At 54.2% G+C, this 23,388-nt stretch overlaps 6 protein-coding genes across 6 annotated transcripts; 3 read left to right on the top strand and 3 right to left on the bottom strand.

Annotated features, from left to right (window-relative positions):
• Positions 1-1,274: 1,274 nt before the first annotated feature.
• On the top strand, positions 1,275-3,668 carry IWZ02DRAFT_475276 (uncharacterized protein). Its single transcript, XM_066769012.1, has 3 exons — positions 1,275-1,446; positions 1,505-2,025; positions 2,073-3,668. Exons 1-3 carry the CDS (start codon positions 1,328-1,330, stop codon positions 3,542-3,544), a joined length of 2,112 nt encoding a protein of 703 aa, XP_066623373.1. The 5' UTR covers positions 1,275-1,327; the 3' UTR covers positions 3,545-3,668.
• A 1,469-nt stretch (positions 3,669-5,137) lies between these two features.
• On the top strand, positions 5,138-10,728 carry IWZ02DRAFT_265520 (uncharacterized protein). Its single transcript, XM_066763412.1, has 7 exons — positions 5,138-5,699; positions 5,750-5,895; positions 5,947-6,613; positions 6,662-7,321; positions 7,367-7,711; positions 7,763-8,616; positions 8,664-10,728. Exons 1-7 carry the CDS (start codon positions 5,503-5,505, stop codon positions 10,322-10,324), a joined length of 4,530 nt encoding a protein of 1,509 aa, XP_066623372.1. The 5' UTR covers positions 5,138-5,502; the 3' UTR covers positions 10,325-10,728.
• A 403-nt stretch (positions 10,729-11,131) lies between these two features.
• IWZ02DRAFT_433111 (uncharacterized protein) lies at positions 11,132-13,019 on the bottom strand (the record flags this gene model as incomplete). The annotated part of the gene is made up of 5 exons (XM_066766264.1): positions 11,132-12,006; positions 12,119-12,351; positions 12,385-12,425; positions 12,500-12,534; positions 12,596-13,019. The coding sequence occupies 5 exons, from the start codon at positions 13,017-13,019 to the stop codon at positions 11,132-11,134; spliced, it is 1,608 nt and encodes a 535-aa protein (XP_066623371.1).
• A 1,314-nt stretch (positions 13,020-14,333) lies between these two features.
• IWZ02DRAFT_490546 (uncharacterized protein) lies at positions 14,334-14,836 on the top strand (the record flags this gene model as incomplete). The annotated part of the gene is made up of 2 exons (XM_066769670.1): positions 14,334-14,372; positions 14,468-14,836. 2 exons carry the CDS (start codon positions 14,334-14,336, stop codon positions 14,834-14,836), a joined length of 408 nt encoding a protein of 135 aa, XP_066623370.1.
• Positions 14,837-15,784: 948 nt separating this feature from the next.
• Positions 15,785-17,067, bottom strand: IWZ02DRAFT_490545 (Thg1 C terminal domain-containing protein; the record flags this gene model as incomplete). The annotated part of the gene is made up of 4 exons (XM_066769669.1): positions 15,785-16,296; positions 16,399-16,748; positions 16,908-17,003; positions 17,054-17,067. 4 exons carry the CDS (start codon positions 17,065-17,067, stop codon positions 15,785-15,787), a joined length of 972 nt encoding a protein of 323 aa, XP_066623369.1.
• Positions 17,068-17,796: 729 nt separating this feature from the next.
• IWZ02DRAFT_265499 (DNA-directed RNA polymerase II subunit RPB1) lies at positions 17,797-23,370 on the bottom strand. The gene is made up of 4 exons (XM_066763411.1): positions 23,115-23,370; positions 22,898-23,054; positions 22,775-22,845; positions 17,797-22,715 (listed from the first exon to the last, which is right to left on the bottom strand). The coding sequence occupies exons 1-4, from the start codon at positions 23,241-23,243 to the stop codon at positions 17,811-17,813; spliced, it is 5,262 nt and encodes a 1,753-aa protein (XP_066623368.1). The 5' UTR covers positions 23,244-23,370; the 3' UTR covers positions 17,797-17,810.
• Between the last annotated feature and the right edge of the window lie 18 nt (positions 23,371-23,388).

Genomic DNA, 23,388 nt, shown 5'->3' with positions numbered 1-23,388 from the left:
CGTGCGCCACTATAGCCGCGTCTAAGGAGCGGTCGTCCGCAGTCAAAGTCACGCCTAGGGAGCAGTTATTTACTATCGCAACTACGCTTGGCAAGCTGTTGTAAACACCTGTAGCTAGAATCAGGCAAGGTCTTTTCTTTCCTCACTCACTGAGCTACTGCTGGATACCGGGAGGTATTCCCCGGCACCTTGTAGCAGAACATGTATCGGCGTCGGCCCTGCCGAAGTGACCACGGGACCGGAGACGCGGACGGGGAAGTGTGTGGATTCTAGTTTTGGTGAGGGCCAATGGGTGAGAAGGCTTCAGTAATTATTTCAAGTGCTGAGTCGGCTTTTGGAAACTGTTAAGGGACTGGATGTCCTTGTATGGGCATCACGGACCTCTTCTTGTTTTCTCGACGTCTGTTCGGGGATAGTGTGGTGGTCTCCCTCCCGGCGGGCGGAGAACAAGAAAAGCGAGAGCGTGAGGCTGAGCCTGGACACGCATGCACGCACGCACGCGAAAATCTGCTGAGCTTGCATTGCTCCTTCTTATTTTCGTCCTCCGGGTGGGCAATGGTGATGTCGCAAGGCTCGTGCTTGGTAGGTAGGCCACCCGTCTCATCCAATGGGAAAGCAATGGTTTACATGTTTCGTTTTTGGCATGTTCTGTTCTTAGCTTTGTAGGTCGACTCTTGCCGTCATGAGGGGTAAGGTACACGCCAGCTGAGGTTGCGTCTGTCACATTTGCGGGAGGAATGGCGCGTCAAGAGACGGCCAGCGCAGCAATGCAATTGAGCTGCCCGGGCGCGGCGTAGGGTCGACGGAAACGGCAGAGGATGGGGAAAAGATACCGGCATGGTGTGTGATTGGCGCATCCAAAATGGGAGCCCCCCGGTCTGCGCCTCGTGGAAGCATGCATGCAAGGCTGGAAGCAGTGAGCCAGATGGGAGCTCAGCAGGCAGCCGTACGGCGAAGATTGTGGGCCTCTTTGCATGTTTGTCGCGGCTCCGCGTGGAGAAGGCCACGTCGATGGCTGTCGGTGGTGTCGACAGCCGACCGGTCAATATGGGAGCGCTTATTGTGTCGACGACGGGAGGTGAGAGAGATGTAGGCGTACGGCAAACGTCGACGACCTACGGTCAAGAGTCAGCATGTCAACAGAGAAAGAAGGTGACCCGGCGGAGCGGTTTGGACATGGGCGGCTAACGGGCCTATCACGCGTCGCTCGACGTGAGGGGCACCGACTACATTACATGTACTTCTCTGAGCCTTATGTTGCTGCCAGCTGCTGTTCTCTTGTTTCGACGCTGGACGTGCAACCAACAATTTGCAACTATTATTTACCATGGCCGCCGCTGCCCATCTCATGCCCCAGTCGCAGTCCGTCGTCTCTCACTTCTCGCCCTATACCGACTCGCCATCCTCGCCCGCACCTTTCAGCCCCGCCTTTTCCCACTCCACCAGGTACCCATACCTGAAGCTCTACTCCTGCTGGCGACCTTTTTAATATTTGATCCAACAGATCTTCCGGCCCTCAGGATTCGCTGCACCCGCTGCGCTCGCCATATCTGGTGGAACCTTCTCCTGTCGACAGCAACGGCACCAACACGACGGATATCGACGACGATGCCCAGCTTGATGTGGCCGACCACGGCCTGAGCGAAGCCGACGAGATGGACGACGAAGCCTCCCAGCTGCCGCCAATCGACACGTCTGCGCGCCCGCGCTCAAATTCGGACGACGCGCCCCGGTCCGTCATTCATGCGCCGCCTGGATTCCAGCAATTTGAAAAGTCGCCCGCCGAGATGCAATCCCCAGCCGACACCGAGAACTCGGCCAACACGGTTGTGTCGCCCGCGTCGCCAGATGAGACGGCCACAGACGCAGGCAGCAATGCTGACGCCCAGCCCGAATCGGTGCCTGCAATCGACACTTCGGTGCCACCAAAGCCGGACCGCCCCACGCCGCGCGCGCAGACGAGGCAGGAGGCCGACGACGAGCTGAAGCGCCGGCCGCGCAGTCGCGCGAGCACCAACCTCGAAGGTACGTTTGCGACACGCCAATTGCAGGGCCGAACTAACATGCGACAGACATTTCCGAGGACTACGAGTCGCGCAGGCAGAGCATCGACACGGCCGCTACCAGCGAGGCTGACGCCTCTGATCTTGGCCAGTCGCAAACCATGGACCAGGCCCTCAAGCATTTAAATCATGCAGAAAAGGAGATCAAGGCCCTCAAAACGGCACTCAGCGAATGCTGGACTCTGTGCAATACCCTCGCCGGCCTGAGCTCGTCGCATCGCGAGAGAATGTTCAATTTCTCCGGCCAAGGTGAACAGGGCGAGTTGGCCTGGAAGAGCTGCTGGCGTCTGTGCCAGAAACTCTACGAGACGCGCGAAGACCATGCCAGCGAGGTCAAGCCGACTCTGGAGCTGTGCCGCGAATTTTGCCAGGCGCTTTTTGATGCGCGGAGCCGAAGTGACGAGGCGTCTGACTCGGTCTTGCGCGTCAGTTTCGAGCTCAATAACCACCTGTACAATACGGCGGACCGCAACCTGCCCGAGGCCTTTCGGGAACGGACCCTCGACTTCTACATTACCCTATGCCACAGGCTCATGAAGCAGAGGACTTCCCTACCTGAGGAGACGGATTCGCTTCTCCGCGCTTGCTGGTCTCTTGCCGAGATGCTCTTTAGTCTGCGCCAAAACAAGCGCGAGGGAAAACCCGCCGACGAGGAGCTGTTAGGTTCCGCTGTCCAGGCTTGCTGGGAGCTCTGCGACCTTTTTCGTGAAGGCTGGACCCAGATACGCCCGGATCGTGGGACTCCACGCCCCAGTCAGTCGGCATTCTCGGCCATGACCTCGACCACTTATATGCAAACGCCACATCCAGGACGCGGACAATCCGTTGCCCCACCCTCCGAGCGCTCTCTCGATGCTGCTACCACCAGCTATCATTCGGCCAAGTCGATGCCCCCTGAGACGCCCACTACCATCTTTGACGACACGACCGAAGAGCTGTCTCCCGAAGACGAACCGCACGTGCCAAACATTCTAGTACTGGGCCCCGAGAACAACATGACCCGTACACACGACCGGTGGTCTTCGTCTGCCTCAATTCTTTCTACTTACTCTGATTCGGCGCGGACTTCTTCAACCGCGCGCAACTCGAATCCAGCGACCAGCTCATCTGAAGATCCGCACCTCTTACGACTCCAGACGCTCATCCTCGCCGCTGCCATGACGACTGGCTACACGCGCTCCCTCGGCCTGACGCTACCACAGTTTGTCAAGACGCTGCCATCCACATCATTCGGCCCCGCCTCTTGGCAGGTCGCGCTGCTCTCCAGCTACAAGAAACTGGTTCTCGCGGACCCGACGCTTCGAGTGCCTGGTTCACAGCTTACGAGCTTGCGCCTGGGTGCACCGGAGGTCGGGCGCGCCGTGCAGTGGATGGCGCGGGCGGAGCAGTTTGGCTGGCTTCGCGATCTGTACCGACTCGTCTTCGGGTGTGCAGTCGAGGAGGGCGTCATGAATGGTGGAGGGACTGCCATTCAAACGTAGGGCGGCGTACCTTGCATGGTGGCGACCATGTCATCTTGAGCGTCGCGTCATGTTTGTCTTGCCATATATGTAGTGGCCTGCGACTTCCCCACCCGCCCTTGTCAAAAAAAAAAAAAAAAAAAAAAAAAAAAAGTAAGACCTCGGGGTCGAGAGGAGCAGTAGCCTACCTGATTTTCTGGAGATCGCCTCGACGCGCCCTATCACCATCTTTGCGTCTCGAAAGCCTGGCGCTCATTGCCTTGAAGGCTTTTTTTCCGTCTTTCCTTTGATGATGGCCATCTGGCTGAGTGGCTGAGCGGTGCGCAGTTGGCAAGGGAAAATGAGCCAGTCAGCCCGGCGAAACCAAAAAGCTGGGCAGCCTTGCGGTGCACTTGCAACGCTCGGCATCCCGTAAGCAAGTTGGAGACTCGTCCAGCAGACGAGAGGCTATTCCGGGCTCAGCATTTTGGAAGTCACTCTCGAAAGGCCCTCGACGTCCCGCACTAGACAAGCTGGAGATTGGAAAGCAGCCATACGCTGGAAAGGGCGACTGCTTCATTGCCTTGGCCCACTGGCTGGCTGGTATTTGCTGGTAGCGAGCCAGCGAGCGACATTTGAGGTGTCATGAAGGGAAGAGATTCACAGCAGACTCGCTACCGTTCGGTAGCTTTGCTTCCTCCTATCCCATCATTCCCTCCACTCCTCCATCCTCCGCACTGAGCAAACAATTACGCACGAATACCTCTAGAAACGAATACCCCTGTCGTTCTCTTCGTCTCATGTCCTTTTGACTTACCGCTCGTATAGATACCCCCCACTCTTCTCTTTCTACATGGTTAGCGTTCAGCAATCAGTTTGACATTTGAGGGTTCTTGAGGAATGGGTTTTGGTACGACGAAAAGAGGAAGAGGACGGTGTGGGGAGCGGGAGAGGTTAATGTCTACTTGGTTGGGCTTGCAGAAAATGATATTAGTGTATTTGCTGACACCGGTTTGGTGGCCTGTGATGTTGTTTGGAAGCTGGAGGACAAAGATGAATTTCTGACATGGGTGAGATATCGAAGGCTCCTTGTGCACTTCGAAAAACTATTTTGGGTTCTTGTCAAACTCGTCAAGTTTTTAACCTGTATTCTTTCTTTCGATTTTTGTGGCAGCAAACATGCCGTGACATTCGCTCAACCGAGCTCGCATTCGTATAGTCGTGTCCGCGCCATGTGGCTCAAGACACTGCAAACCTAGAGGCTTTGATGTGAGGGTGGTGTCGAAAATAGCACCAGAAACCAACTGCCGACGGGTTTGAGGCTTGAGACGGACCACTGCCCGAAGCGTTCAACGCGTAGTACTAGCGCTCTCTGCATGTTTAGAAAAGGCTGGAATCCCAAACTTCTCGTGTTCGCAACCACAGCTCGGGTTGCCGGGCGCAGATGCCGTGTGGGGAGGAGCGGACGGAGCGAAAGCGGCGGCAGCAGTGGAAAAAACAGACGGGCAGATTTGTGAGAGTGACAATCGAAGGGGACAGGTGGTCGTCGAGATGAGGTGATGTTTTAGTTTTCATTGGCGCAGGGACGCGTTACGCACGGAGCACTGCCACGACGTTCCCCTCCAGGAAATGACGTCTTGCCGACTTTTGACCCCGGGCAGAGCCCAAGCCAACAGAATCCATCCATCCATCCATCCATCCATCCTGTTTCTCCGTCTCAGTACTCCGCCCTCCAAGACGCAGCAGACAAACAGGCTGAACTGCAAGGCTGTCGCATCACATGCCGAGCGCTGCATTCTGGTTTGTTGACGGGAAACTTTCAGCAGCAGCTCGAGGTGCACCGCCACGTAGCCCACCAATGCGATCAAGCTTGCGCCTCTCCATGTCAACCTCTAGCAGAGTGCCCTCGAGTCAGCAATCAAGTTCCTTCCTTCTTCCACTTCTTAGCTTGCTCCCGTATTTCATGAACCTAATCTGATCTCCTCTCTCCCGCCTCTGCCATGGCTTCCGGATCTCCTCCGCCTTCCGGGGCCTCTCACGAACACCTACCAATGCCCAATCCGTACACGCAAGCGCAAGAGGCTATGGCTGCGGCAGAACCGGAACACCGCCCAAACCACGCGCCAAATGCTGCCACGCCGGATCCCGAGGAAGTGCACAGAGTCCTGGTGCACGCAAAAGGCGACAGATCCGCAACGTTAGTCATTTGCGCGTCTGCCAGATATTCCCAGAGCTTACTCTTACCAGACCTGATAGCCGTCGAGGCCTCCCGCGCGATTCTTCCAACGCAGCAGCAGCGCCTAGAGGAGAAGAGCCACCGCCGCCGTACAGCGAGACATTAGGAACCGTATCAAACGAGCAAGAAGACTGGGGAACACAAGCGACTGTCGCCGGTGGGCAATTTGGACCTCATGTGCTGAACATTGTGCTGATTCCAATCGCAGATGATGGACGTGTCAATATCCGCATCGACCAGAGAAACCGGAGGCTGTCAAACCTGCTGATCCCCGCACTTCGAAACCAAGCCGTCCTCGCCGCCAATGAGCCTTCGCCGCCGCCGTACATACCACCCACGCTTGCGGGAGAGCGCGGCAGAAATCCCCCGCCTCCGATGAATGTTGTCATACACGTCGTGGGATCTCGAGGAGACGTGCAGCCGTTTGTGGCCTTAGGCAAGGTGCTCAAAGATGTATACAATCACAGAGTCAGATTGGCCACGCATCCAGTGTTCAAGGGCTTTGTCGAGGAAAATGGCCTCGAATTCTTCAGCATCGGTGGTGACCCTGCCGAGCTCATGGCCTTTATGGTCAAGAACCCGGGTCTCATGCCCGGCATGGAAACGTTGAAAAATGGAGATGTTGGCAAGAGGCGCAAGGGCATCGCTGAAATCATTGAGGGCTGCTGGAGATCTTGCATTGAAGTCGGCGACGGCTTTGGTGTTGATGCTGTCGATGCCACTGAGGCATGGGTGAACAGCGGAGGCAACGATACGGGAGTCTCATCAGCCTCGGGGAAGCCGTTTGTTGCGGACGCCATCATCGCGAACCCTCCCAGTTTCGCTCACGTTCACTGTGCCGAGAAACTTGGAATTCCACTGCACATGATGTTCACGTAAGAAACCACAACTCTTGTGAGTCGCTCAGCTGATCGTCCATCTAGCATGCCGTGGTCCCCAACCCAAGCTTTTCCCCATCCTCTGGCAAACATCCAGCGCTCGAATGCCGAGACTGGTGTCGCGAATTACATGTCATATGGCCTTGTAGATATTCTGACTTGGCAGGGGTTGGGCGACATCATCAACAAATTTCGGACGCGAACGCTCAATCTGGAGTATCTGAGCACCTTTTCCGCCATGGGGTTGCTGGCACGTCTACGCGTACCCTATACATATTGTTGGTCACCGGCCTTGATTCCGAAGCCAAAAGACTGGGGACACCACATTTCAGTCGCCGGCTTCTTTTTCTTGTCCCTGGCATCCAACTATATCCCGGCTCCAGACCTTGCTGCTTTCCTTGAGGCTGGCCCACCACCCGTTTACATTGGTTTCGGAAGTATAGTCGTGGACGACCCCAATGCAATGACCGCCATGATCTTTGAAGCGATTAAAAAGCTTGGAGTCAGGGCTCTCGTCAGCAAAGGCTGGGGCGGTCTTGGTGCCGATGAGCTGGGCATTCCAGAGGGAGTATTCATGCTTGGAAACGTCCCTCACGACTGGTTGTTCAAGCACGTTTCTTGTGTGGTCCACCACGGAGGCGCTGGCACCACCGCTGCGGGAATAGCCTGTGGAAAGCCCACCGTCGTGGTTCCGTTTTTTGGAGAGTAAGTTATCCTGCCACTTGCATCGATACAATGCTAACAACTCAGTCAACCATTCTGGGGCGCCATGGTAGCCAAGGCTGGTGCTGGACCGATGCCCACTCCATATAAGCACCTTACTGCAGATAAGCTGGCCGAATCCATCCAGGAAGCACTCAAGCCTAGCTCGAGAGAGCGAGCAGAAGAGCTGGCTGCCAAAATAAGCCGGGAAAGGGGCTGTGATGTTGGTGCTTCAAGATTTCACCAACATCTCGACGTCGAATCTTTGAGATGCTCCATCCTGCCAAACCGTGTTGCTGTCTGGCGATTGAGAAAAACACAGGTCAGACTAAGCGCTCTAGCTGCTGTGGTCCTGGCGAACGAAGGCGTCATCACTTTCGCGGATTTGAAGCTGTAAGCATCTCTATTGCCGTGCACCCTACACTCGCTAATGCCTTGCTCCAGGTATCGCCCTAACGAGTTTGATCCCGAGTCTGGTCCCTGGGATCCTGTGACTGGTATCGCGGGAGCTGTGACGAGCACCGTGGCCAGCGTGATGATGGGGGTGGCTGATATGCCCCTCAGCTCTATGAAGTCCGCTGCTTCTCACCACGGGAGCAAAAGCCGGTCTCACTCACGTGCACCATCAACTTCTGCCACTTCTGATCCCAGGAAGTCACATCGGGAAATGTTGGCTGAGCACGGTCCGAACCATCGAAGGTCTCTATCTGCCTCGTCCCGAGTTTCAGACTCGAGTATTGCCAGCATCGAGACTCCCCAAATATCAATCACCGATGAGAATGACGACCGCAGTTCTGTTTATACCAGCAGCAAAAGTACTGGACAAGAAAAGAAGAAAAAGTCTGTGCGACACGGTCTTCAGGCGCTCGTTGACCATTCTGCTTTCCACGCCCAAACTGAAAGAGGCGATTCGCCGAGCGTGGGCAGCAGCGCTTCGGACCCCAGGACGAGGACATCTGAAAATCAGTTTACCGTCGATTCCGCTGTCCAAACTGGCCGGAGTGTTGGTAAAATTGCCGAGGCTGGTATGAAGGTTCCCATGGAAGTCATGATGGGGCTGTCCAAGGGCTTTCACAATATTCCTAGGCTGTATGGTGATGAGCCTCGCAAGGTTGAAAAAGTCACAGGTTTCTCAAGTGGGCTAAAAGTCGCAGGGAGGGAGTTTGGTCAGGGTTTGTACGAAGGCTTCACAGGCATAGTTACAGAGCCGTACAAGGGGGCCAAGGAAGACGGCGTCGGTGGATTCGTCAAAGGAATTGGTAAAGGCATGGTGGGCATCGCGATGAAGCCTCAAGCAGGTAAATTGTTCTGGAAGTTTACGCTGATCGTCGCTGACATGGTACAGCTGCCTTTGCGCTCCCTGCCTACACGATGAAGGGCATCTACATGGAGGCACGCAAGCATTCTGGCTCCAGTGTTCAGAACTACATCATTGCTGCCCGCATCGCGCAAGGCTGGGAAGACTATAACAATTCCACAGCTGATCAGCGCGCCTACATTGTGGGAACATACCGATTTGTCTCCTCGCACGCCCAAAAGAAGAGAAACTTCACCGAACGCGAACGAGAAGTTCTGAATTGCGTCAACCAAAAGCGTAAGGCAAAGGCGCACGACCACCACCAACGTCTGGCAAACCTCTTCTCCCGGCGCTCTACCATGCCAGCATCGACTGTTGACCGCGGTGAAATGAACGGGGAAAGCTCGCGTTCCCCGGCGAGCCATTACCAAGCAAATACTCCACGATCACCATTGACTTCTGCGCCGTGGACCAACGAATCCCAGGCTTCGCTGTCGTCACGATCGCAAGTTCCTTCAAATAAACCTCCGGCACACTCATCCACCATGCCACCCAGCTCCCCACGCACCGGTCCTGGAGGTGAAACGCTTGGAGAGGATGAGTGGGATGAGGATGCTCTCGCTGAGGCAATCCGCCAGTCTGTCGCTGAAACCTCTACGGGCAACCCAGAGGAGGACGAGCTTGTCGAACGCGCTATCCGTGCTAGTCTAGCATCTGGCGAAGTTGAACAACGCTTTCGCCCAGACGCGACCGAAGATGATGAGCTGCGCCGTGCGCTCGCAGCCTCCCTTGCAGCGCACGAAGAACAAGAGAGTGCCGAGCGCCAGCGCCAGCAGACCCAAGAGGTCGGCGTCGAAGGCAGCGCAGATGACGCCATGCACAAGCGGGAGATGGAAGAAGCTCTGCGGCGAAGCTTACAGGAAAACGCTGGGTCTGGAATGGGACGTGATCATGATCAACACCGCACTGGTCCCGCCGATCACTTGAGGCCGAGTCAAGGCAGCTCTGCCACTACCGCTCTTGGAAACAACAGCAGCAGTCCTCTGCCACCCATACAGACGCTGCCGCCACTGCAAACAACAATTTCCGACCAAGCGCGTAGCCAGTCCCTCGATTTACCAACGACCGAGCCTCCTTCGTATCAATACGCAGCTGGCGGCAACAACACCGCCACTACCCCGAGCGCTTCGTCCTTCTGGCCCGACGACTCAGACGACGACTTTGCCTCGACTGAATCTGGGCCGACGTTCCACCAACCCATCTCGTCCAAAGGGCCCGGAAACAACGACGACTGGCACCCCGAGCCTCCGCCCGGTGGTCATTCGCCCGCCGCCACTACCACACTTCCCTACCGCAACAACACCAGCAACGCCAACGCAACAACCCACCCGGACAGCCATGCCGCCGCGACAGAGGCAGGGGCACAAGGACAAACGGATGACGACGAAGCCGAATTCCGCCGCGCCATCGCCGCCTCCGAGCACGAGAGTCGCCAGCTCGAGGAGCAGCGCCGCAAGGACAGAGAGGAGGAAGACATTGTGCTCGAGTACGTCAAGCGGCAGAGCCTGGCCGAGGATGAGTGGAGGAGAAGGCAGCAGCATCAGACTGGCGAGGGCAGCGGTAGCGCTGCAGATAGCGTCGAAGGCTCTTCTAGCGGTGCTTGGGAGAGGACCAGTGGGTCGACGGGCGAATCGTTCCGCGATGTGTAGAACCCGGGCGCGGAGTTATTTGGGTTGGATCACTTGGTAGGAATGGCGTGTGGCGTTTTATGGGTCACCTGATGCGAGGGTGGATGGATGGATGATGGGATGCTGCAATGAGCAAGGAAAGCACTTGATGCGATACCCCCCCTCCTTTTCCCCCCCCTTTTTCTCGATATTGCCCTATCCCTCTATTTCTTGTCTCTCCTCCCCTTCTCCTTATACAAGTTTCAAATAAACGGATAAACAAACAAACAGACAAACAATTTGGTTTACTTTGCTGGGGTGGCAATGGTATTTTGTCCCGAGAACAAGTAGACAGACAGCGTCACGAAGAAATGAATGTTTTGCCTTTCCTTTGTCCCCCTTCAGATCTCTTTGTGGAAGAGAGAAGGTGGGGTGCTCACAGGGACGATTTTTACATCTCGCAGAGGAGCAACAATCTGAACGTAGCCCATTGAATTCCATTTGAAGAAAGCAGTCTGTTTCTAGTACTTCTCTTGGTCGAAGTTCCGGTGCGGTACCACCGGCAATGAAAGCTTCTGCTGTTTTCTTTTCTTTTCTGTCTTGTTGTAACATTGCAACAGCGAGGAGGGATGGGTTACGATGCACTGACAATGTGTAATGCTAGGCAAAGTTCCTTTGCCAGAGGTCCTCTATTGCGTGCTTTCCAAACCTGACGAGCGCTGATGTGATATAATTAGCGTTTTGGTGAGACTGTATTTATGTTGTTCAAGTGAATGTTTGTTCCTTCCTTGTGCCTCTCGTTTTCTCATTCTGCGATTTGGGTAGGCCTGTGCTGTAACATCGCACAATTCACTCAGCAGCATCCTTGGCCATCTGATCAGGGGAACCCGGGGCGCTTGCTGTCGGCGATAGTGTTTGACTGTTCCAGGGACTTGTCTTCCGGAAGTATGTGAATTGAAAACATTCCTCAACGTATTCCTTGAACGTGAACCCGGGACTCAGCCTGGAGGGGACAGTATGGCGCAAGTGCCAACCATCAATGCTGAACATAAGTTCGGTCAATGCCACTACATCGTCGACTTGCTCAGGGTTCCTCGGGGAAGTGTATGCACCGCGATTGATGAGCGCCATGAACTTGGGGAAGTAGTCGGGAAAATCTTCCGCCTCCGCCATGTGAAGTTCCTGCATTTCTGCAGTTGCCTCATAGGGATCAACACGTCGAAAGGTGAAGTCGAGTTCCGAAAGCGCAGCTTGGAAAGTAGGGATCTCGCGACTCTCTTTGGCCTTCTGCCGTGCGCTGTGGCAATACTTTTTGCTCAATACATCGAAAGCGAGACCCGTAATGTGCTGCATCAAGTGGCTAATTTTGCGGTCCTCGCTGTTGAACCATTCTGGGTCTTCGTCGATTTTAGCCAGGAGACACTCTTTCCAATGTCCGTAGACCCTTCGGTCGCCATTGAAGTGGAGGTTTGGGCACTTCAGCTCAGCAAGTTCATCTTTGAGACGAGCAATGTGATTGTCCTTTTCCTTGAGTTCCCACTCGAGGTCCTTGATCTTGGATTCCTGCTCGCAAGATTCATTGTGCCTTTCCCCCTCTACTTTCTCAAGCCGTTTTTCTATTTCCCTGATCGACGTGCTCATGGCGCTTTGAGAGATGTCGGGAATTTGTGTTTGAGGCGGCGACGCTGATTGACTCATGTTGATGAGGGATGTCGGATGTCGCACTCAAATAATTATTGCGAACAGGTGTTGCTGAACAACCCAGCAGTGCCCTAGTTGTCACGCTGGACGGATCGTCGCCACACTACTGACAAAAAGATGGGCTCAGCGACTGACGGTGCTCTGAGATGCTTTGACTGACCTGAGATGCAGACTCGATGATGCAACGAAACAAGAGCGTAGATAAGGTCACTTCGTAGTAGGCAAGAGTGTTACCGACGTAGTGAAAACCCGCAAAGTAGACTTGGAAATGCAGCGAGTTGAGTGTGGGGGATGAAGGGGTTTGCACGCCCGGTGGAGTAATGTAACCTTCCTGCCCTCTTTCCGCACAGGGAGCACTGACGACAACACTGCAACTTGGGTAGGCGCCATCGCTCACTTACTTCTCCCAGTGGCCCACTTGGCACGCTGGGGGTTTTCGGTGCTACGAGGAGGGAGGTGCATCCAAGCCGAGCCTAAGAAGTAGACTTGAAATTCAGTCAATCTTTAGATACACACCAAACACCTAAGATCGAACCCACGAAAGAGTGACACTGTGAATGAGTAGTAACGGAGTGAATGTTTCGTTTATCTTTGCCATAGGTCCCGCCTTACAATCTTTGTACGCGTGACGGTCACCATTGAGCTTGTAACCCCAGCTCCTGTGACCTTGAAGTCTGGCCTGGGATCGGAGGGCTGCCTCAACTTGACTCGGTTGTTTCTGGCGCGTAGGTGGCATCATCCCAAATTGCTGGGCCCAGAGAGCCGCAATCGACTCCCAAACGGGACGTATCGTTGGAAATTCGAGGGAACTTGCGTCCAACACACTTTGGTAGTTTGGCGTAGGAATTTTGCAATGCACTGGAGGATACAGTGCCGACCTGTTGGCATTCATGGCTGATTTGAGGCGGTAGTTGGATAGATAGTTCTTTGAATGTGTGTAAAGCCACCTAGGTCCAGCGCAGGAATGATAATCTGCTGACTTGGCAGTGATGCTGAGGGCTAGAAGCGATTGTATGATGGGTGAGCAGTCGCTCATATTTGAGCATCGACGGTGAGTCACAAGCGGCACCTCTGGCTGAGACTACTTGCTGTCCGCAAAACCAAATCCTGCAGCCATGAACTCAGTTTGAATATTCTCTGTTGGTGTCTAGGCCAAAGTTGGAGGTCTTGTCCCGGCCTGTATCCAAGACAAGGCGTCGCGTTCAGAGTATCTTTGTCGTGCGTATCTGCTCACACTAAGGAAGGCGAATAACAACACCAGAAGACCGAGCAACCCAGTTTGGCAATTTCGCATGTCTGAATCTCGCAGTCAGACTGGACATTGGAGTTCGGAGCTCTGACTCGATTGGGCCAGAGATGGTAGCGCAAAGTGCCCAATCGAACATTTTAGCCTGGCAGATGGGAGCCTGGCAGATTGGATTTTTTAAACTTCATGCAGACAGTCAGAGTGGATAGGTCTGGCACCCTCCACGACGGGTATCGAAGGAACTGATGCCCCCAGGGTATAGATGAAGTGGGGGACAAATGCTCCTTAGACGCAACCATAGTGTCGAGTAGTAACAATCCTTTGGAAATCCACTGTGTCGGCCCCAATGGAAGTTGAAGATGATTTGATAGTTCTCAAGAATGTCTTGTTGCGGCGAATCCAGTGCAAAGCAAGACAAACACGATCTCTGCGAACGGTTGGTCGTAGATTCCAGTATCTCAAACTTGCTTCCATGTCCATCCGCGGGCCAACTTTTTGGTCGACAAGCTCTGCATCAACCTAAACTGTGGTTCGGTATTGCGGAGGCTGGTACTGGATGCCGACGACGATTGCAAAGTGGAGGACGAGTTTGACTAGGTTGAGAGGTTGCGATAACTCGCCATCGAAGAGCTCAGCGACGAGGGGAACGACTTCCGTGAGTGCTTCCTTCATCGTGGACGATTGACTGAAAATTCGGTGGCGAGGAAAAAGGGGGGAAAAAAAAAAAGAAAAAAACTTTGGAATGTTTCCGCTCGTTGGTGCTCCTTTGGACTTGTTTTTCCAAGTTTATAGGCGTCCCCCGAGATTCCACGATTTTGGCCTCCACTTGAACGACTCTAATTCTGTCTTGGAAAAAGCGCACTCACACGATGTCGATAAGCGCCGGCCCGGTAAGGTGTGTCATTTTCCAAACTCGCCGACCGACATATTACCCGACACGGAGCTTGACGGCGTTTCGGCCCCGACGCAACACTGGAGTCTTCGGGAGTGACACCTGTATATTAAGCCCAGAGAGTTCAGTCAGTCGAGTCCACTGCAACATTTCAAACGCAGAGAAGAACGGAAAACAAACCCCTTGAAATCCCAAACACCATCATTCACGAAATGGCCTCCCAAGTTGACCACGAAGTTGCCGCAGCCCACGTAAGCATCTCATATTCCTCGGCCCCATCACTGCAAATAAAACACGCTCCACACTCCTGAGATTCGTACCATACTCACGTGTTCCTCCTCCACAGGCGGCCCAGACCGCGCCTATCGACGAGCCCGGTGTGCTGGCCGTGAACAACAAGCTGCTCCCCCCAGGCCAAAGCTTCCACGTCATTACGCTGTCGTCAGGCGAGCGCGTGCCCACCGGCACGGTTGCAGCCTTCCTGTACAACCTCAAAGCGTACGACGAAACGGCTGAGGCAGCAGCGGCCGGCCAGCTAGAGCCGGCGGCTGCGCAGGAGAAGTTGGAGAAGATCCAGAACGAGATGCGCCTCAGCCTGCCTCTGCTTAGGAAGTTGGGCATGTTTGAATTGTTCAGCGTTGAGGAGTGGGGAAGTGGGACGGCCAAGGCAGGAAGGAAGTTTGTTGCGGAGGAGGCGAGGAGGAATGGTTGGTAGAGAGGTGGGGTTTTGCCAGCTTGGAAAGTCTCGGGAACAGGGCGGAACAAGATAGGTCATTCTCTTGGTGAAGTGTCAGTGCTTTGAATCGAGTCAGTTCTTTACTGTTTCCTGGCTCCGCTGCGAGGAAATCAGCCAGTGTACGTGTCTACCTTTGCCTTTTCTTACTTCTTTGATAATGGCCCAGTATCCGCTTGCAAGAGCACAAAGCCATGTGAAAGGTTTAGCCGCAGTTGAAACTTCCAAGCCGCACATGCAGTTGGTGCCATGCTATGGCTTTAAGCAAGGAAATTCCAGAGTAGGCTACAAACAAGTTAGATATGCACAAAGAAGGAAGGACATTGCACGGCACCTGCGCTAGTAGATCGACAGAGCTCTGTGGATTCCATGGCATCTGCGTGTCGCAAATGCAGATCCTGCTGTGTTCTGGCAGCATAAAAACCCCATCAGTGCCGCTGAAGAGAAACATCTCCCTCTATCAACCACCCTCCATTCATAACCGCTTCGACTGCATTCCACACTTAAACAACATTTACGAAAGACCTATTTATCAAATCCGTGAAGGCTGTCTACCCTCATCGCCAGCGAGAACGCAGTAAACCAGCCAACATGTGTGTGTACAATACGCTTGTGTGGACCTCGTGTGGCCACAGCAAGACGTACATCAGAAGGTACTGCGAGAAGAAATGCCGTCGGCCCACTCCGGGAGAGCTCAACTATCAAGTTGGCTACTGTCCCAGGTGCGTCCTCAGGCCCGTTTGATGCGGCATGTCAGTGGCTCAAGGCAGCGAAACGAACGCTGTATGCACCATGGGGCATGAGTTGGCGGATGTGGGCATGTGCGATCAGGACTGGTGCTGTTCAAATTTTGCAATAGCTCCGTAATGTTCAATCCTACTCACCTATTGAGGCCATGATGCATGCGAAATGGATCCGCTAGGAAAGGAATCATTCAGCTGTTCCCCTTTTTGCCTTTGATACCTCCTCTTTCAACTTCCCGGCTCTCCCAGACAAGATCCACGGTCTCCGCTGCCAAAAGTCATCTTTGATGACATCCACGTGCTCAACCTTGACGCCAACCTTGGCTCTCCTTTTTTTCTCCTTTTCCGCTTGCGTCTTCGAAATGACCGCGATCGCTGCATCTGCAGAAGCCATGCAGGGCGCGAGTTGAGCTTTGATTGAGTCAGCTGAACCCTCGGCAGCGACACCCGAAGAAGATGATGTTTCTGCGGTGGCGGAAGAAGGATTTGACCCTTCGAGGTCGTAGTCGCGGTACAGCACGGTGCCCTTCTTATAAAGGTCGTGCTCATTGTTGTAGTTGATTCCGAACTGTTTAAACAGGATTTCATGTTTATCGGCGCTGATGGTGCCGGCAAGGCGCTGCTCGGCAGCTGTGGCAGACATGCCGCCCTGGTTGATGAGAGCCCAGAACGTGGTGTTGTATAGGTTGTTGATGTGGCCTGAAAGGAGTCAGGGGCTTGGAAAATTGTATGCCATGTTCTCTCTCGGTGAGAAGAGGAAGTAGAAAATGGACGAAGAGAAAGAAACAAAGACCAACGTACAATCTACCTGCCTCCAACTAACGTAATCTCTCAGATTGCCAACGCTCGGATACATGACGGCTCTCCCGTCAAAACTCGGCATCGGCGGCGTCAGCTCCTTGTCCGGAAAATGCTTGGACCAAAGATGAATATAGTACGATGTAAACGTCGTCGCGACCGTCGTCACGAGCTTAGCGGCGCGTCGCTCAAACAAGTTACAGTCCTTGTGAAACACGAAGCTATACTCATCGCTGATACCGTAGGCCAATATCAGGTCTGGTAGCTCGCGCATGACGCCCACGCCCGCTTCATTCATCAGATCCAGCGCGCGCCGGTCGTTGGGCTTGGAGAAGTCGTGTTTGGCTGTCAGCCTGAATGCGAAGAGGACATGGTCAGTAGGGCCATTTCTTGCGACGGAGCTTGTTTGATGTGGATCATTCTCAATGAGAAGCGCGGTATGAACAGGGCCACAGAGGAATTGCAGCGTTGTGGGTTGTGCTGTTGATGAGATGAGGTTCGGATAAGCTCACTTGTGGAAGCCGCGGCCATCGATGCGGATCACGATCCACGTGTTTGGCAAGAGAATATCTGGCTGGCATCGCTCAAAAGCCTTGACATATTCATATCTGTGAGGTTTATGAGCTTATGGTCCTACCAATAAGAGCAGATTTTGTACTTTGAATTCGCCATGGTGGCAGCGTGGATGTATATTTTTGTAGGTTAGCGATGTGGTTGCAAGTTTTTGTCGTGGCCGTCCAAGCTTTGACTCAGGCCCGAGCTACGCCAGCAGCCAACTCGTTCACACATCACGGGCAAGACATCAATCCCAGTCATGACAAGTTTTTGGTGACCAAAGTCTTTTCTGATTTTCGCCCTCAAGATCCACCATTTGAGCGTCAAAGCTCAAATTTGGTGTCTCGAGGCTATCAGTTTTAGCGGCTTTCTATCTCTCGACCACTCGGAATTCCATCCATCTCCGTCAGATCATTCGGCCTCTCAATGACGCTCGATAACCGTATTTACCGACAACAAATTCAGAGCCGCTCATCCACCGTGCCCCTGTGGGAATCTTTTCAATTTAGACTGGGCGACGCCAGGCATCATGCAACGTGAAAAGCACTCGGTTTGAAGAAAGGGAATATTTGAAAGAGCACCCAAAGCAGAGATCCGTCCCCAAACACCTCAACTCCGTCGCAAGGAATATTATGGACGGTCTCTGAATAACCACGAACCTGACCACTATCAAAAACTTCCCAGTCAAGGAAGCCACTTTTCATGCAATTGTGCGCATAATAAAACATGCCAAGGAGGAAGAAAATGCGAGGTCGATCCAATCAAGGGCACACTCGCAGAGAGCCGTGAAGCTTAGTCCTGTCGAGGAGACCTAGTAGCTTGTTAGCGATTTGGCCACATTTTAATCACTCAAAACTTACTTACGTAGGGCTATACTTCGGGCTCGTTGGGCTGTACTTAGGAGATGTGGCGCTGTAAGGCGCGTTCGCCGGGCTGGTGGGCGAGAACCTTGGGCTCGTCGGTGAGTACTGGTCCTGAGCTGGGCTGGTAGGACTGTAGACGGGGCTTGTCGGACTGTACGACATTGGCGATGTCGGTGAGCGCCTGTCACTGCCACTACCAAATTGCGGGCTCGTAGGCGAGTACATGGGTGACGTTGGCGAGTAAGCCGGCGACGTGGGGCTGTACTTAGGCGAGGTAGCATGCGCCGGCGAGGTTGGGCTGTAACTTGGCGACGTGGGGGAGTACGCCGGTGAAGTCGGAGAGGTGGGGGAGGTTGGCGAGTACGAAGGCGAAGTAGGAGAATAGCTTGGCGAGGTGGGAGACGCACCGTACGCGGGCGAGGTCGGCGAGTAGCCAGGCGACGTGGGAGAATACGCTGGACTGGTCGGAGAGAATCCTGGAGACGTTGGACCGAATCGGGGGCTTGTGAGAGCCATACCAGGCGAAGTAGGCGAATAGCCGGGTGACGTCGGGGAGTAGCCAGGCGATGTTGGGCTGGTGCCACTGAAAGGACTGGTAGGCACGTAGCCAGGACTGCGACCACCCGCGTACGGACTGAAGCCACCTTCGAAGGACGGTCCGTACTGCGTAAAGCCACCGCTGTCATCTTGGCCTGCCTGGACCATGGGCGAGAAGGAGGCACCGTAGTCTGGGCCAGCATAGTTGGCCTCGTGCGATGGCGATCCCAGGTCATAAGGCGTGGCAGCGCCAGCATCGACATAGCTAGCAGCGGCGGCCATGCCGGGCATAAGACCAAACCGAGAGTTGTCTGACGTGCAAGTGTTGAGCATGTTCCTGTCCACGAAGACGTCCATCTCTCCAGTGCCTGCAGGAGCAAGCTGACCGAGCATGATGTTTTCAGAGACACCCCGACAGTCGTCAAGCTCACCACAAGCCGCAGCCTCGAGAAGGATTTCGACGGTTTCTTCGAACGAACAGCGCATGAGAGCACCAGTATCCGCTCGGTTGATACCGTGGCGAGTGACAGCCATGATCATACCTCTGGAGGTCATGACATCGACCAGGAGTGCCAAGTGACGGTGGTTGACGTACGAACCATCAAACGCCAAGACTTGGGTCAACTCTTTGAGCAAAGCTGCCCTCGTGGCTTCGATGCCAAAGACCTGTATAATCTCGAAAAAGTTGTTGGAGTACGTTCGAGAAGCGTCGACACCATCAACAGGAAGCACGCGAGAGAGTGCAGTGCCGGTGGTTTCGAGAAACCACTCCATGCACTCGTTGTTCTTCTCCCATGCAAGAGCACCATCCTCCTTGACGGTCTGCCTCTGGCCGTGGTTGATGAAGGCACGCTCGATGCCCGGGACGCCACGAAGAGAGAGGTCGTCAAGAAGCCTCGACTCAAGCATCTTGAGCAGCGCCTCATCCTGTTCCTCTGATTCGTCATCCTTGCCCTCTGACTTGATGAGACGGACGCGAATGACAAGCTCTTCAGCGTTGTTATCAGAGAAAATGACGGCCAAGTTCCGGTGATACTCTTCCTTGATTCTGCTCGCGACCTCGGGGACGGTGAGGCCCTTGTCCAGCAGCCGACCACGGTTGAGGACGACACGCATAAGCCACTTGGACTGGTTGTCAATGTCATCGGCCGAGTCATCGGGAATGATGAAGTAGGACTCAACCATGTCCTGATCAGCCTCAATGACAGTCGACTGAATGTCTGGGTCGTAGTATATCTCGACACACTCTGTGACCGATCGAAGGGTTGTGTGCTCGATACGGCTACGAAGCAGCTTCGCCTCCTTCTGCTTGGAATCGTCGTCCATCTCAAGGGGAGACTGGGTGAACACCTTCATCGAAGGGGTCTTGATGTTCTTGGCCACGTTGAGAATTTCCTTCAGACGAGGGACACCCAAGGTGACGTTCTTTGAAGAGACACCAGCAAAGTGGAACGTGTTGAGCGTCATCTGGGTAGCGGGTTCACCAATAGACTGTGCAGCCAGGACACCGACCATCTCGCCGGGGCTCACAATGGCTCTGTTAAAGCGGTTCTCCAGGTCACCGAGGACGTTCTCAAAGGCCAGCTTGTTCAGAGAATACTCGCGCACGACACGCTTGAAGGCCAGCTTGGAGCGAATCTGAGCCTTAAAAAGAAGGGTGGCGTTCTCCTGGGCTTCCTGAGAAAGGTCGTCCTCGCCGCGAACAATGATCAAACGGTCAAGAACCTCCCGAACCTTGGGAATGACTTCCGAGGGGTGCAAATCGCTGCGCGAGCCATCCTTGATCCTGAACTTGCTCTTTGCTGTCTCGATGATACGAGAAATGTTCAGTGGCAGTTGGCGCTGATCGTCAGCTTCATTGGTGACGGTGCGCACAAATTTTCGGTCTGTCTCGAGCTGTGCGTATTCCTCATCAAGCAGACGCTGAACCTCGACGTCACCAGCAATGGCATCAGCCTGCTCCAAGACATCGCTTGAAAGCGATGTGGATGGGTCCATGACGTTGATGAAGAATCGACGTTCAAATTGTGCATCAGAGCACGCAACAAAGTCGCACGCTTGCTTCTCAATGGCAATTCCGTCAAGACCGTCCTCTCCGTAGACGAATTGTACAATGTCGCCAAGGGAGTTGCGCACGGTGCCGTCGTACTTGGTCATGACGTCTTCCAGTGCCTTGACCAAACGGCGCTGAATGTAGCCCGTCTCAGCCGTCTTGACAGCAGTATCAATCAGACCCTCACGGCCAGCCATGGCGTGGAAAAAGAACTCCGTGGGAGTCAGTCCGCGCAGGTAAGAGTTTTGGACAAAGCCACGCGCAGCAGGCGAGTAATCATCCTTGGTGAAGTGTGGCAGGGTGCGGTACTTGAATCCGAACGGAATGCGCTTGCCTTCGACTGACTGCTGTCCGACCAAAGCCGTCATTTGCGAAATGTTGATTGTCGAACCCTTGGAACCGGAGTTGGCCATTGCAATCGCGTTGTTGCAAGTGTTGACACTCTGTGCAGTGACGGCACCAGCGTCGTCACGGGCCTTGTTCAAAAAGACGGAAACCTTGCTTTCGAAAGTCTCACGCTTGGTCATACCAGGCAAAGGATCCAGCTTGTCTTGAGTTGCCAGAAGAGTGACTGCCTCGACCTCCTCCTTTTGCTTGTTGATTGCGTCTTGAATGTGGTCGGTCGTGACCGCGTCGGGGATTGTGTCGCCGATACCGATACTGAAGCCCGTCTGCAGCAACCAGTAGTTAACGATTCTTTGAGCAGCATTGAAAAAGTTGACGGCCGTCTCCCAACCCTTTTCGTTGTAGATAGTATGGATAATGCCACCGCTGCTAGCGCCAACGATCTTCTTGCTGAAGAGTCCATACATCAGCTCGCCACCAATAACAACAACACCGCTGTCATCGATCGGTGCGTGGCTCTTAGCCGGCTTGACCAAGTTTATCTCTGGAAGCGCCAAGCTTATGATTTGCTTGCCAGTCCAGCGGGGGCGAGGCTTGACAATAGCAGGCTGCGGAATGACACCATCCCAGTCCGGAACCCACATGAGAATGTTCATGACCTGGTCCTTGCTCAGGAACACATCTCGGTTGCAAATCTTGTAGATACCGCAGAGAGTGTCTTGGACAATTCCCATGAGAGGACCGTTTCGTTGCGGGGAGACAATGTTGAGAGGAACCATGCAAAGGTTCATGATTTCGGCACGAGTTTCTTCTGATTGAGGGACGTGCAAGTTCATTTCGTCGCCGTCGAAGTCGGCGTTGTAAGGAGAGGTAACCGAAAGGTTGAGGCGGAAGGTGGAGTACGGCATCACGCGAACGCGGTGACCCATCATGGACTCCTTGTGCAGCGAAGGCTGACGGTTGAAGATGATGAAGTCGCCGTCCACGATGTGACGCTCGACCTTCCAACCGTAGGCAAGCTGAATCTCGCCGGCACGCTTGTGGTGGCGCAAGTCAATGCGAGATCCATCATCGCGGATGATGTACTTGGCACCAGGGTGCTCGTCGGGTCCATTCTTGACGAGCTGGTGGAGCTTGGCAATGTTGTACGGCGTCACAGTCTCCGGGTACGAAAGAGTGCGCGCAATACTGCGCGGAACACCGACTTCGTCCAAAGAAAGGTTGGGATCTCCCGTAATGACGGTACGTGCCGAAAAGTCGACACGCTTGCCCATCAAGTTGCCACGCAGACGGCCATCTTTTCCTTTCAAACGCCCACGCAAAGTCTTGAGAGGTCTGCCGGATTTTTGCTGGGCTTTCGGTTGCCCTGCAATGTCGTTGTCCAGATATGTCGCAACGTGCCATTGCAAAAGGTCTTCGTAATCGTTCAGCACGTGTTGTGCGGCGCCATTCTCAATAGATGATTTGATCTGGCCATTGGAACGAACGATATCCGCGAGCTTGTAGGTCAAGTCGTCCTCGCCACGCATGCCTTGGCCAGTTCCGTCTACCGAGATACTGGGCCGCACCGGGGGCGGAGGGACCGGAAGGACACTGAGGATCATCCATTCTGGGCGTGCGAATTCGACGTTCAATCCCAGAACAGAAAGCGCCTCGTCGCTGATGAGCTTGAAGATGTTCATGGCATCCTGGGGCTTGATGGGTCTCTTCTCCGGCTGGCGGCCTTCTTCCTCCTCCTCATTCTTCTGAGGCTTCCATGTGCCCATGAGCTTCAATCCGTCCTTGCGAATCTCGGGTTGGCGGTTTCCGCAGCCGCCATGCTGAACCTTGGGTGCCTTCTTCGGGTCTCCGTCTTCGCTCGGAGAATCTACTTGACATGAGAGCTTCGGCTTGCAGACTTTCCAGATGGCCTCGAAACGCTTCTTGGGGTCACGCAAGCGCAACGCATCCTTGAAATGTTGATCGCTCTGAGCCTTTGTCAGCACTGCCCTGCTCACAGAACAGCCACCCCATGCGGGTGACTAACCTCATCTGCAAGGATTTTGCCACAGTTGTGACAAACGCACTCCAGGAGCTTCTTGATCTTGTTGATGAAGCCTAAGCTTGTTAGCACCACAGATGCCGACATGACGAGTCAGAGACAACATACCGACGTGAAACACTGGGGTGACCAGCTCGATGTGGCCAAAGTGACCAGGACACTCTTGCATGTTCTCACCGCAAGAGGCACAGTGCATGCCACGGTCGATGGAGCCGAGCTTGGGATCGTTCAAGCCACCCTCGCGAGGCCGTTGCTTTTGCTCATCCTACACGCGCGCGTCAGCAACATCCAGAACGCAAAGGTTGAGGACACGCTGAAGAAGTACCATGGTCTCAGGGTAGATGATGTGAGCAACGCTCATGTTTTGAATCTCATCAGGCGCCATGAGTCCAAATTGGATTTCCTGGATGCTCTTGAGCGGCGCGCTCGACGACGCAAAGTGGAGGTTCGACATGATGGTGGTGTTTTTGAGTTCAAAATTGGGCAGGTGAAACTTTTGCGACGGTCTGTCTATCCGGGCAGTGGTATGACGCCAAAGTCACTGCGTCTCCGACGGGCTGGTCAATCGTTCCTCGCGTGAATCGTCTCCTGGTCTATCG

This window comes from Phyllosticta citriasiana (genome assembly GCF_038021145.1).
Source record: "Phyllosticta citriasiana strain CBS 120426 chromosome Unknown IWZ02scaffold_6, whole genome shotgun sequence".
NCBI classification, from domain to species: Eukaryota; Fungi; Ascomycota; class Dothideomycetes; order Botryosphaeriales; family Phyllostictaceae; genus Phyllosticta; species Phyllosticta citriasiana.
The sequence above is the reverse complement of the archived record's forward strand: the minus strand, read 5'-3'. Positions and strand labels throughout refer to the sequence as shown.